The 14,379-nt window shown below is 36.6% G+C and overlaps 1 protein-coding gene and 1 pseudogene across 1 annotated transcript; both read right to left on the bottom strand.

The window, feature by feature from the left end:
* Positions 1–213: 213 nt before the first annotated feature.
* Positions 214–1,200, bottom strand: LOC148581354 (uncharacterized). The gene has a single exon (XM_088490084.1). The coding sequence runs from the start codon at positions 1,198–1,200 to the stop codon at positions 214–216; it is 987 nt and encodes a 328-aa protein (XP_088346210.1).
* A 4,135-nt stretch (positions 1,201–5,335) lies between these two features.
* On the bottom strand, positions 5,336–5,927 carry LOC148581355 (uncharacterized; annotated as a pseudogene).
* Positions 5,928–14,379: the final 8,452 nt, after the last annotated feature.

The raw sequence follows: 14,379 nt of genomic DNA on the forward strand, positions 1-14,379 counted from the left end.
TCAAAGGAACCACGAAAAGCATGCGCGCATAAGGTAACTCAAAACCCTTATCCAAAAGGGCATTTATTTAACGCTAAATTAAACCCTTATTAAAAAAGGGCATTACTGTTTTGTTTACGGCCTTAAAAGTCCAAAAAATCGTTCAAAACACCAACAAATAAATATAAAGAGTTTAAAAAGAGGGGCCCACAGGCCGGGCCCCAATAGCCAAAATCACTTTTTTAGAAGATCACCACCAGCAGAGTCAGGGGGAACGCCAGGAGCAGGAGTTGAAGAGGAAGTCGGGAGGATGGTAGAAGAACTCGGAGCGTCCTTAGAGCGAGGAGGGGACTCTACGATCCTCTGCCCCCGAGTCTTTAAATCAGACTCAGACTCCACTATGGGGACAGGAGGATCCACGATGGCACCATCAATAACAATCTTATCAGGGTCCAAAGGAGAAAGGTCCAAGTCAGGAGCAATAACTCCGACCTGTTCTTTGAAAATCCTCCAGGCCTCGTCAGCACCATCCGCAATAGAGTCCTCCAACTCGGTATAGGCCTTCCGAGCGTTCAGCAAGTCATTCTTTACAGACACAAGATCAGCAAACAAACTGTTGTAGCTGGCTTGCGCTGCTTTCCTCAAATCCATCTCCATGTTGCATTGGGCTTGCAACTTCTTCCCCTTCTCTCTGAGGCTGTCCCTCTCCTCCGTCAGTTTGGCGACTTTCCCCTCCAACTCCTTCTCATGCTCCTGATATATACGAAGCCTACCCTCCAGCTCCTCGACCCTCGAGGTCGTCCCTAAAGAGCTGATGGGAGTCTTCTCAAATATATCCAAGAGTTTGCCACAAACCCCCGCCGTCTTGAGACTCTCCTCAACCACAGTAGTGAGGTAGTGCCGAACAGAAACATCATCCATACTCATACGAGCATGAGGATAGATGTTCTTTCGGACGAACGCAAGAGCGTCCGCCTCACCAGAAGCGCCAGACTCTAAGGTCTTGCGCTTCTTTGGCTCTGGTTCGGGAATAGGTCGGACGGGAGGGGGTGGCAGAGAGGAAGCAGAGGAAGAAATTACAATAGGTTGAGAGGGAGTCCCAACGTTCCGAGGAGGAGGAGGGGGAGAGACAACCGTCCTAACACCTCCAGACCTGGCTCGAGACTTTGCCTTGGCTTCCTGAACCCTCTGGTAAGACTCTTGAGCGTTTTTCTTTGCCATCTCTGCAAAAACAAATTGGTAGCTAAAATCAGACAAAGTCGGTAAAAGAAATTGCAAGTCGGAAATAAGCGAGAAACGCAAAAAGCTACCTAATTGTGACTGGACAAAGGTCGGCGACCCCTGGAGAAATTTTTTAGTATCCAAGTATGGGGCCCTCCCCCACGCTTCTCGGAGGAACCCCACAATGGCTGCTTCTACCTCATTTAAGTCATCCAGACCATATTTCTCGCAAGGGGAGGCCTCCAGCCAATATAAAGAAAATCGGGGAGAAGAATGATCATCCAGGAAAAAGGGGTGGTGACCCTCTACAGCTTGCACTTTGAAAAAGTAGTTCTTGAAGTCATGAAAGGACTCGTCAAAAAGGGTAAAAAGTCTCCGACCTTGTATGGCTCGGAACGACACCCACTGTTGTTTATTGTTTAGCCCACTGAAGGGTTTTGTCATATGAAAAAGATGGAAAAAAATCTTTAAAGAAGTCGGGAACTCTAAAGCCTGGCTGATAAATTGATAAATTTTCAAAAAACCCCAAGAGTTGGGGTGAAGCTGGGTGGGAGCGACTCGACAGTGACGCAAAACAGATATCTCAAAATTTGAAAAAGGAAGAAAAACACCCAAACGGGTGATCATGCATTCATACATAAAGAAAAAATGAGGGGCCGCCTCATCGACTCTTCCAAAACAAACCCGGTCTTCAGGACCCGGGACTACCAATTCGTATTTTGGTTCGTCATCCTCAGAAGTACAAATTCTGTGATGAGTGCGAAGGTTGGTAATGAACTCAGAATCGACTGACGGCTCCTCCCCTAAGACCGTGACATCAACCCAGTGAGAGAGAGCATCTACAGAAGCCATTTCTTTTTATAAAAAAGGGGGTAACAAAACCTACAAGGGGAAAAGAAAAATCACCAACACGGTCTCTAAAGGGAGGAGGATGCGAAACTAAAGTCTACAAATCAAATTTATCTACAAAGGCATATTAAAGAACTAACCTTTATCCGGAAATAAGGGTTGGAAGCAAAAGCCTTCGAAAACGCAAGAACGCAGCACGAACGAATGCAAGGAAAATTTGAAAGATCGCAGAAACGAAACAACGAAAGAGAGGGAAAATATTTATAAGAACGTTAGGGGCATAATGGTAAAATCGGGGCAATCATTAATGAAGATGCACCGTTACCAAGGCTATTAAATCCCTACGCACACCCCTAACAGACACGACGCTTGATTGGACGTAACTGTCAGAACCAAAAGGTCACGAAAAATCACGTCGGTTTTCAAACCATCACGTCGGTCCTCTTACAAATCGGCTATGACCCCGAGTTGAATACTCGAACCCAACTCTTAAAAATAAATTGGGCTCGAGTAGGGGCACTGTTCATACCCTGGCCCAATAAATAGGGCCCAGGATCCAAGCAAAGAAGCCCAACCCAAAGGGGTTGGCCCTCCCCCAGTACCAGCCTTCATCCCCAGAAGTCGGTACTCAACACGACCTGCTCCAAAGAAGTCGGATACGAGGGTTAGCTGGCAGATAACACTCATTCGAATGAGTAACTGCCCCTAGAAACTCTCTAACCACTTCATAGAGCCATATCTTAACCTCCCTAAGATATGGGAACGGTTATCCACCTAAAAAGGTGGCACTACTTCAGCGGTGGTTATTGGTTCACCACTATAAATACCCTGACATCCCTCAGGTATCACTAAGTCCAATACATTCTCAACTTGCTCACACTCTTGCTAACTTAGGCATTGGAGTGTCTTTGCAGGTACCACCCCCCATTCTTCCACACGCACAAGTCGGACGGAGGAACACCGAGTTTCAGGTTCACTCGATAGTCACCTCCCTCACGCGTTTGGGCCAACCAACGTCATCCGGCCCACTAATCTCTGGTTACCCACCGTAACATTATTATTATTATTATTATCCATATTTAATTTATAAAAGGTAGGTTAATAAATATATTAGTATCTATTCATAATAAAAAAATCTAAGAAACCAGCACTTTTATTAAAATTTGACCAGTATTTAATCATTAAAAAAAAAATAATCCTACACTATTAGATATCATCTTATACCATTAAAAATATTGATGATGGCTAATTGATAACTACACATCACAAATTCTATCATCTCTAGTACTCTTCATTAATAAATTAGTGGTAATAACGGAAAAAACCGTTTGTGAATTGTGACTGCTAGAGTATTTAATCTTCTTCTATCTAATATATTGGTGATTTGGGATAAGTTGGTGTCCAATTATTTTATTTTATTTTTAACCCTAAACTCTCCCACCAACTAATTATGCAATTTTCTCTTTCAATAAATAACTTACTAATAACAGTGCAAGCATTTACGAAATTCTGCTTTGAGTGCTATCTATTATTTTGACGACTCTATAATATAAAGTAATTCTTACTTCAACACAAAACGGTGCATTAATCTTAAGTTCTTGAAATCAGGGTCATATAAATTTATTATGGAATTATCTGTTGAACAATATATAATTTATCAAAGGATTTAGTTAAAATATGTCTTTAGGATATATAATAAATTTATTAGAAGTAAAAAATTTTAACTATTTTTATTTAATAAATATAAAATAAATATATTAAAAATTTAAATTTTTTTATATTTTCAATGAAAACTTTCTTATTTTATAATCTGTTTCGAGGATTATCTGAAACGTTGATTTTGGGCCTGAATGTGAAGTTTAGATTCCTTCTGAGGCAGCGTCCGAGTCGTTCTTACACCGAGGTACTACCGTCCGAGTTTCTCGTGAAGAGGTGGGAGTACCTGCAAGAAACTCCGATACTTAAGTTAACAAGAATTTTAGATAAATTTTTAATAGATTAAAATGTAAATTATACCTGAGGACATCAGTATACTTATAATAGATTTCATAATCATTTTTTTGTTAGAGTAATTCCACCTTTTTCATTTATTTTGAAAATGTGCTTTAAGGACACATGATAGTAGACCCTTTATTAAAACGTATTTTTCAATCTTTTCCTATTTAAAAATGTTTTACTCTTCTGAATTATAAATTACTTGAATAAAATTGTAAAAAATAAGTTGGAAATACAATATTATTATCATTCTCCTATTTTGAGTTATCAATGTCCTAAATTTATTATTTTTAATAGTGAGGAGTGTATTTATAAAGACTCTAATGTTTAAATTAACATGAGTTATAAGAAAAACTAAAATAAAAATCATACTTAAATACACGTATTTAGAATAATAATGCATATGATTGAGTTCAGTTTATTCTAGGATGTAGAGTTGCTTTTGTTATGAGCTACCTTGTTTTTTGGTAATTTGTTATGAGCTACCTTTTATTTGAAACACTTTTTCATGAGGTATCTTTGTATGATATGTTCTTATTTCATATTATATTTTATTTATGATTTTAGGTCTATATATAATTAATAATTTAATATTTATTTTAGAGTTATGTTAAGGTAACTAAAATATTTTAGACAATAAATAAAAATACATAATCAATAATATTTGTATTTATAAGAGAGTGTGAACTGTAACGACCCAATTCTCAATAAGTCATGATCATACCAGAAATTAAGTGTCACCAACTTATTCACATGAAACTTTTACTATGTATTATTAAGCCTGTAATCGGATTAGCGTACTATCGAGTTTTGGAAAAACTTTTATAAGAAAACTTGCAAGGACAACTAATTAAACATACACAAGCCGGCATTATATACAATCACAACACATAGCATAGGCCACGCATAAGCATACAGGTACTGTCGTACACATATATGGAGGATGCCGCTGAAACTTCTTTTTCTCAGTCAGGAGAGGTACGAAGCCACTCGCTTCGCGTCCTCGCCGCTTCTTTCTGGCGACTAGCTTCTAAAGTGGGTAGCCTGGTAAGCAAGCTACGTTCAGCATCGGTAAAATTCCTATCCATAATAAATAGGAAAAATGGTATATATATATATCCTGAGTTAGCATACAACCCTTCAGAAATACTACTATGTACAACCCAACATTCCGGGCCCTGGTCCATATAGAAAACCCCAAAACTAGCACCTGAACTAGTCTAGTCCACTATGTACACCCTACTCTCTCAGTGAATCTGACCAAAAGTGAGAGATTAACACAAAGGCTAGGCTAACACAAAAAAAAAATATCAAAAGGCACAACCGCAGCTCCCAGGACTCGGCTGTCATCGTAAGAGGAGATCACAACCACATCAGAACACTCCTCAGGATCCTCGTCTTCGTCATCGAAAATCTCTATAATCTCGGGAGGGGCACTAGCACTCGTGCTACTGGTCTGACCAGCACTCGTCGGTCCACTAATAGAGGCGGTGAGCGGCTCCTCAGAAGATGACTCGGATGAAGATACTGAGATCTGCTCCACGGGGATGTCCTCCTCCGGTACAGGCTCTGGAATGAAAATGCTCCTCCATGGGCTCAGGCTCAGGGTCCGCCTGATCCGCAGGCTGATCGGGATGCTGGTGAGGCATCGGCCCATCATGAAACGGGTGAAATGGAGCATCCGGGTGGAGCCACTGCAGTGGGAACTCATAGGGCATGTCGGGGTTAAACTGTGGAGTGTCAATCGGGTGATGGAAAGGATGATCACGCAGAATGTACATACGAGTCCTAATCTCCGCAGCTACTACATAAAACATATGCTGTACAATATCCTCGTATATATAGGGAGGGTCCATCTCGTAAAATATAACTCCGGTCTCCATTTGAAGGGGAGGAAGAGAAGGGGTAAGAACTGGGGGGTTCTTAGTAGGGTCGAGGGTGGTTAATTTAGTCAGGATTACCACAGTTCAAGTAATTCACAACGAAATATACAAGTGTCACAAAGAAATATCTAGTCACCACTATTCAGAATAACATTAAGGAATGTATAAACACAAGAAGACAATCACAAACAATTTCACAATGTCAAGTAAAATGCAAATGCGCAACAAGAATGATGCATGTCTATTCCTAACGCAGGCCATGAGCTCATGTGTCGGTTGCCTACCCGCTCCCGACATTACCCGGGCACGAGTCCCAGATATGGTTTTCCAGATGCATCAGTGTGCTTATAAGTCGTACGGCTAGGCCGCATACAATGTGACTTTCCAAATCAATAAGCGTACATCTGGAAAACAGTTCTCAGTGTGTGGGCGTCCCCACTTTACATTTGGTACTAAGGCCCAAACAATGTCACATCTGCTCTCCTGTGGCAGTAATTTTGAATAAAAACTCAAAATAGCATTTTCCTTTCAAAACTTAGTTTATAATAATAAACATAACCTCAGTCTTTTATAAAAATATAATGACATCCTTTAAAATAAAATTTCCAAACTAATATCTTGTCCTTCAACGAGACCGAAAACCTGTTTTATTTTTTTATCAAAATATTAACTTAAAAATTTATTCATTCTCGAGCTGACTAAAATACAACTTCATCAAAATATCAATATATCAACAAAATTCAACATGAAATGCAATCAAATTTCAATAACACTCAATCCAAACATCAATTTACTTATCAAATATCATTCGAAACTCTAGAGAAACTTTCTGACCGTGCTGCTGAAGGGAAAAACGTCCGGAATCCTCCGTGTCTCCTAGAACTCCAGTTGGCCAAGCTCAAGGGGTAGGGGAGCTACGTCACCGTTGATTTCTACCGGACAAAAGTAACGCCAACACGTAGAGGAGGAAGATACGAACACTTTTACCGGATTAGATTTTTTATTGGAGTTATGGATCGCAAGAAATCGAGGCCGGAAGGTTAGAGGGTTTTACGGTTCTCTCATATAGCTTCGATCTCTCTCTCTGTTCTTTCTTTTTCCTTAGGCTTAGTGAATGAAAATGAAAAGTTAAGCAAGGAATATAATTGATGATGATTCTTACATTCCTATATTAAAGCCACGTTTCCCCTTTTCTTTGCCTTTCATTCCATGTATACACGCAATGCATACAAAAGATATATGTATAAAAGAAACATTAGTAAGAATTATATATATGTACATAGTTAAGCATGCAAGCCACGTTTTGGCTTTCTTTATCTTAATTCCCTTAAGGCTTCGGCCAAAGGGAAATAAATATATAAATATGATAATATAGTAAAGATAATAATAATAGTAATAATAATAATAATAATAATAATAATAATAATAATAATTTTCTTTAAATAAAATAATAAATCACAAATAACTCATTATTTAATTTTTCAAAAATTTGGGGTCTTACATCCTACCCCACTTATAAAAATTTTCGTCCTCGAAAATTGCTATAAACGAAAATTTTCATCCTAAAGAAAAATTTTGCCCTCAAAATTTCCTTTACCTGTAAGCAGGTGCGAGTAAACGGTTCTTATCTTATTTTCTAGTCCTCAGGTATGTTGTATGTCCTCATCTCGTCTCAACTTACGTATAGCAGTTAAAGAAATACAAGAATGTGACGCACCAGAAACATAAAGTGCAGTTAAGGAGCGAGTCTTAACACAATACTGACCTTGGGTCAGGGAGTTCGAGTACGAGCATCTTCAGTCATCATTGTAAATACTCTTCCTGGATGCTGAGATTTAGCTGAATCTTGAGCAATCTTCTTCTCACAATTCCTCGCTATGTGTCCAGGCATACCACAAAAATAACAAATGCTCGAACCCAATCGACATGGATTCCTACCATGGTCCTTCCCACACTGATTACAAACAAGGTTTGTTAGTGCTGGCTATGGTCGCTTTCCAGTATCTCGTCCTTGCCTATCGATATTGTCACGAGCAGGAAGATTACTAACTTGCTGATTCCCATAAAAAAGTGTCCTATTCATTTTAAAGTTCCTTCCCTGAGGGGCTATATACCGATTAAAATTTTTCGGAGGTAATTCTTGACGACTCATCTTTGCTGCCGCCACCTTCTTGGTACAGTCTTCCACCAACTGACTCCTATTGACAAGCTCTGCAAAATTTCGTATTTGCAGTGGTACCAACGAGTGCATTAGTTCTTCGCGGAGTCCTCCTTCGTACTTCAAACACTTCCATTCCTCAAAATCATCTGGGTTTCCCTGACAGATCTTAGAGAATCGACACAAATCCTCAAATTTTCGAGTATATTCTGCTACTGACATATTCCCCTGCGTCAACTGCATCAGTTCCATTTCTTTAGCATCACGAACAGTTCTAGGGAAGTACTTTTTGTAAAATTCCTCCTTAAAAGTATCCCAGTCAATCTCTTCCACCACCTGCCTTAACAAGCATTGCACTCCCTGCCACCAGTGTTCAGCTTCTCCCTCCAACATATAGGTCGCAAATTCCACGTACTGTCTTTCTGTTACATGTTGCGCTCGCAATGACTTCTCGATACCACGGAACCAATTGTCAGCTTCAGTTGCAACAAGCGTCCCCTTAAACTTGGGCGGATTTACCTTCAGAAAGGTTGCCAGTGTCATAGGGTTATCGTGGTTTCTGGCACCTTCATTATCATTACCGTCTCCACCACGCTCACCATTGCGTCCTCCGTTACGATCTCCGTTTCTCTCCCCTAAACGGTCAATTGCTCGCGTAGTAGCAGTTGCCGTTTCACGCACAGCCTCAGCCATGGTGTTCATTGCAGCTATAAAAGCATCTGCACCCCTCGTCGGTTCCTCTGCATGGTTTGCACCACGCCTACCATGTCCTCGTCCCCGTGCAGCCATCAAGATTCTGTGCACACCCAACATGTAATATTAAGGTGATCAGTCTTAATATTTAAGGCAAAGTGTGAATAGTCTCTAAAATGGAAACACAGTGACAATCATGCAATTCATATCACAACGATATCCTATATGCATGAGACACAACTCAGAGAACGCAATGAAGCATGATTCAGTCCATATCTCCAGGCTTTAATAGGAACGAACTGCTCTGATACCAAGTTGTAACGACCCAATTCCCAGTAAGTCATGATCATACCAGAAATCAAGTGTCACCAACTTGTTCACATGAAACCTTTACTATGTATTATTAAGCCTGTAATCGGGTTAGCGTACTATCGAGTTTTGGAAAAACTTTTATAAGAAAACTTGCAAGGACAACTAATTAAACATACACAAGCCGGCATTATATACGATCACAACACATAGCATAGGCCACGCATAAGCATACAGGTACTGTCGTACATATATGTATATATCCTGAGTTAGCATACAACCCTTCAGAAATACTACTATGTACAACCCAAAACTCCGGTCCCTGGTCCATATAGAAAACCCCTAAACTGACACCCGAACTAGCCTAGTCCACTATGTACACCCTACTCTCTCAGTGAGTCTGACCAAAAGTGAGAGATTAACACAAAGGCTAGGCTAACACAAAAAAAACTATCAAAAGGCACAACCGCAGCTCCCAGGACTCGGCTGTCATCGTCAGAGGAGATCACAACCACATCAGAACACTCCTCAGGATCCTCGTCCTCGTCATCGAAAATCTCTATAATCTCGGGAGGGGGCACTGGCACTCATGCTACTGGTCTGACCAGCACTCGCCGGTCCACTAATAGAGGCGGTGAGCGGCTCCTCAGAAGATGGCTCGGATGAAGATACTGAGATCTGCTCCACGGGGATGTCCTCCTCCGGTACAGGCTCTGGAAAATGCTCCTCCATGGGCTCAGGCTCAGGGTCCGCCTGATCCGCAGGCTGATCGGAATGCTGGTGAGGCACCGGCCCATCATGAAACGGGTGAAATGGAGCATCCGGGTGGAGCCACTGCAGTGAGAACTCATAGGACATGTCGGGGTTAAACTGTGGAGTGTCAATCGGGTGATGGAAAGGATGATCACGTAGAATGTACATATGAGTCCTAATCTCCGCAGCTACTACATAAAACCTATGCTGTACAATATCCTCGTATATATAGGGAGGGTCCATCTCGTAAAATATAACTCCGATCTCCATCTGAAGGGGAGGAAGAGAAGGGGTAAGAACTGGGGGGTTCTTAGTAGGGTCGAGGGTGGTTAGTTTAGTCAGGATTACCACAGTTCAAGTAATTCACAACAAAATATACAAGTGTCACAAAGAAATATCTAGTCACCACTATTAAGAATAACATTAAGGAATGTATAAACACAAGAAGACAATCACAAACAATTTCACAATGTCAAGCAAAGTGCAAATGCGCAACAAGAATGATGCATGTCTATTCCTAACGCAGGCCATGAGCTCATGTGTCGGTTGCCTACCCGCTCCCGACATTACTCGGGCACGAGTCGCAGATATGGTTTTCCAGATGCATCAGTGTGCTTATAAGTCGTACGGCTAGGCCGCATACAATGTGACTTTCCAAATCAATAAGCGTACATCTAGAAAACAGTTCTCAGTATGTGGGCGTCCCCACTTTACATTTGGCACTAATGCCCAAACAATGTCACATCTGCTCTCCTGTGGCAGTAATTTTGAATAAAAACTCAAAATAGCATTTTCCTTTCAAAACTTAGTTTATAATAATAAACATAACCTCAGTCTTTTATAAAAATATAATGACATCCTTTAAAATAAAATTTCCAAACTAATATCTTGTCCTTCAACGAGACCGAAAACCTGTTTTATTTTTTTATCAAAATATTAACTTAAAAATTTATTCATTCTCGAGCTTACTAAAACACAACTTCATCAAAATATCAATATATCAACAAAATTCAACATGAAATGCAATCAAATTTCAATAACACTCAATCCAAATATCAATTTACTTATCAAATATCATTTAGTTGGTGAAAATTTATCAAAACCCTACCTCCGTGCGTAATCGAAATACTCGAAACTCTAGAGAAACTTTCTGACCGTGCTGCTGAAGGGAAAAACGTTCGGAATCCTCCGTGTCTCCTAGAACTCCAGTTGGCCAAGCTCAAGGGGTAGAGGAGCTACGTCACCGTCGATTTTCACCGGACAAAAGTAACGCCAACACGTAGAGGAGGAAGATACGAACACTTTTACCGGATTAGATTTTTTATTGGAGTTACGGATCGCAAGAAATCGAGGCCGGAAGGTTAGAGGGTTTTACGGTTCTCTCATAAAGCTTCGATCTCTCTCTTTGTTCTTTCTTTTTCCTTAGGCTTAGTGAATGAAAATAAAAAGTTAAGCAAGGAATGTAATTGATGATGATTAAGGCTTAATGAGTTGTCAAGTTCTTATCTTACATTCCTATATTAAAGTCACGTTTCCCTTTTCTTTGCCTTTCATTCCATATATATATGTATAAAAGAAACATTAGTAAGAATTATATATATGTACATAGTTAAATATGCAAGCCATGTTTTGACTTTCTTTATCTTAATTCCCTTAAGGTTTCGGCCAAAGGGAAATAAATATATAAATATTATAAATATATAAATATGATAATATAGTAAAGATAATAATAATAGTAATAATAATAATAATAATTTTTTTTAAATAAAATAATAAATCACAAATAACTCATTATTTAATTTTTCAAAAATTTGGGGTCTTACATGAACCATTTTTCAGATTTAATTGACATAATTAATTTTTTTATAATTATCTTTTCTCATTTAATTATACTAAAAGTTAATTTTAAATTTAATATAAATTAAATATAAAAAATACTCTTTTATTATTATTACCTTTATAATTCTATATATTTTTTAAATAAAAAATTTAAATTTGATATTTTTAATCCTAAAAAAATCTCAAATCACCTCAATACATTTTATAAACAATAAAAAATATCTTATATTTGATTAGTCTCTATTTATTAAAAACGTCCAAAAGTATTAGTTTTTAACCTACAAAATAAAATAATAAATTAACACTAATTCATTAATTATAGATATTATGCGTTTAAAATTATAGATGTTACACATAAAATTATGAATGTTAAATTAACAAATTTTAACAACTACTATACAATTCATATTTTACATATGAACTATTAAAAAATAAAAAATAGAAAATAAAATATAAAAAAATTAAGAAATAAATTTTTAAAAGTAATTATTAACTCATTATATTAAAATGAATAAATAAGCATACATATGAATATTAAATAAAAAAATATTAAAATAATTAAAATTATGATCTATTAGTGTACATATGAGATAAGAATTTAAAAAATAAAATAAGACACGTAATTTAAAATTTGATAAAAATTATTAATTATGAATATTATATGTATGAAATTATAAATGCTATGAGTATAAAATTATGGATGTTATTAATATGAAATTATAGATGTTATGTGTATGAACTTATGGATGTTATGAGTAAATTTATCAATTGAATAAATTAATTTAAATATTTGATATTTTTTAAATCTAATCATGATAAAATTTGAAAATATTTGTGTTAACAAATCAGAATAAATTATTATTCCACTTTAAAAAATATGAAACAAATATTATGTAAATGAGATAACAAATTAGTGATTATAAAAAAATTAATTAAAATGAATGATAATTAAAATTTAGATTATTTTAAACCTCTACAATATTATGTAGGTGCAGTGAAACCGCAAGAAAAAAATAAATTAGTGGTTACAAAAAAAATTAATTAACATTAATGACATTCAAAGTATATTATTATGATTAGTCTTTAATGCAATAGTATATATAAAAATCAAATTATAAAAAATCTCATGAATATATGATATGTTACATCCTAATAGTTAGGGATATAATGTATAAGTTGAGTGATAAGAGAGTGAAATAAAAAAAATTAAAATATAAAAAAATTATATAAATGAAGTTAAATTAAAAAATTTTTAGCTAGTTATGGCTGAATTATTTTTATTTTCAAATTTTTTTTATTTTAATAATAGAATGATGGTTATAATGTAATAATTAAACTAATAAAATTGAATTATTAGACACTAAAATAAATTATGAAAAATTAATATTCTCTTTATAACATTTTTTTTTAAATTTAAAAAAATAATTGATCATAACTGATCTTTAAAACTTCTCATATTTTTTTTAACACAGTTCTTAATATTGGCCTAGAAGAACAGTCCAAAACATTTTCCTTTATCTAAAATATGATTTTTTTTTTTAAATGCTTGCCAATTGATGTTAACAGCATTTTCCAAGATTTTACGTACTCAGAGATACTTCATTTAAAAATAAAAGCAAAATAATCGGTCTTCGAAATTTGGGAGAGAGTTTTGTTTTATTAATTTATTCTGAAAGTTGTCCGATGATGGAGAAATTCTTTGGTTGCAGAGAACAAGAGGGAGGAATCACTGAACTGAAGTGAAGTGTTGTTAATAATAGTTACAGAATGAGATCACCAATGATAACGCCTATGCTTGCTGGGCTTTTACATATCATTCTATAGCTTTAGATTCTACTGCCTCTTGAATCTGTATTGCCACTATAAATACGTTCCTACATGTCTAAACTATCATAGTTGTTAATTTGATTAAAACACCCTAAATTTTATTCAAATTACTTTGTTAGTAGTAGAATAAAAAATTATTCCCTTAATGACAAAATAGTTTAGCCAAACTAAAAATTATTCCCGAAATGTGAATTTTAAGTTCTAAAATTATTTGTGCAACGAAGAAAACAAACGGGAAATTGAATTATTATGTAAGTAGTACTAGCAAATATTGTAATTCACAATTTCACATGGCAGACTCAAAAGAAAACAAAAGAGAATGGTGAAAAGATTTTTTAACTCTGGACAGGACCAGGTGCTGATGACCTGCTGCTACAGAAATGGTGGTACATGACGCCTTAAATGTCAAATTTTTAACCTAATTTTTACTGTGTTGCATGAATGCGTCATTCCCCATGTCTCAGAAAATCAGGCCTTTATTACAGGCCCTGCTTTTTTCCATTGTCTCTAAAGTGTTATGTTAAATATGCAGATCTAGCTGTTGTTGGGACCATAGTCAAGTGAATCTTAAGAAAACCTTCCAGAAAGGAACTTCAATTATTCAGGATTACACTACCCCCAATCCCACCTAACATAATGTTAGGCATTTATTAGGCTCTTTATTCAACTTTGGCCATCGCCAGAACCTGATTAGTATACATACCATACATTGTCATAATGTAATGGGGTATATAGATTTCACTTCGATTAGATACCTGATAAAGCACACGAGTTACCTTACCTCATCCTCTTTAGTAAGTTAAAACCATGAACAATTAAAGCTTCATTTAATTTAGTGCATAGAATCCAAGGCCCGCATATATCAGTGATATC

The sequence above is a fragment of the Arachis ipaensis genome, chromosome B10 (genome assembly GCF_059453495.1).
Source record: "Arachis ipaensis isolate K30076 ecotype BB chromosome B10, ASM5945349v1, whole genome shotgun sequence".
In the NCBI taxonomy this organism is placed as follows: Eukaryota; Viridiplantae; Streptophyta; class Magnoliopsida; order Fabales; family Fabaceae; genus Arachis; species Arachis ipaensis.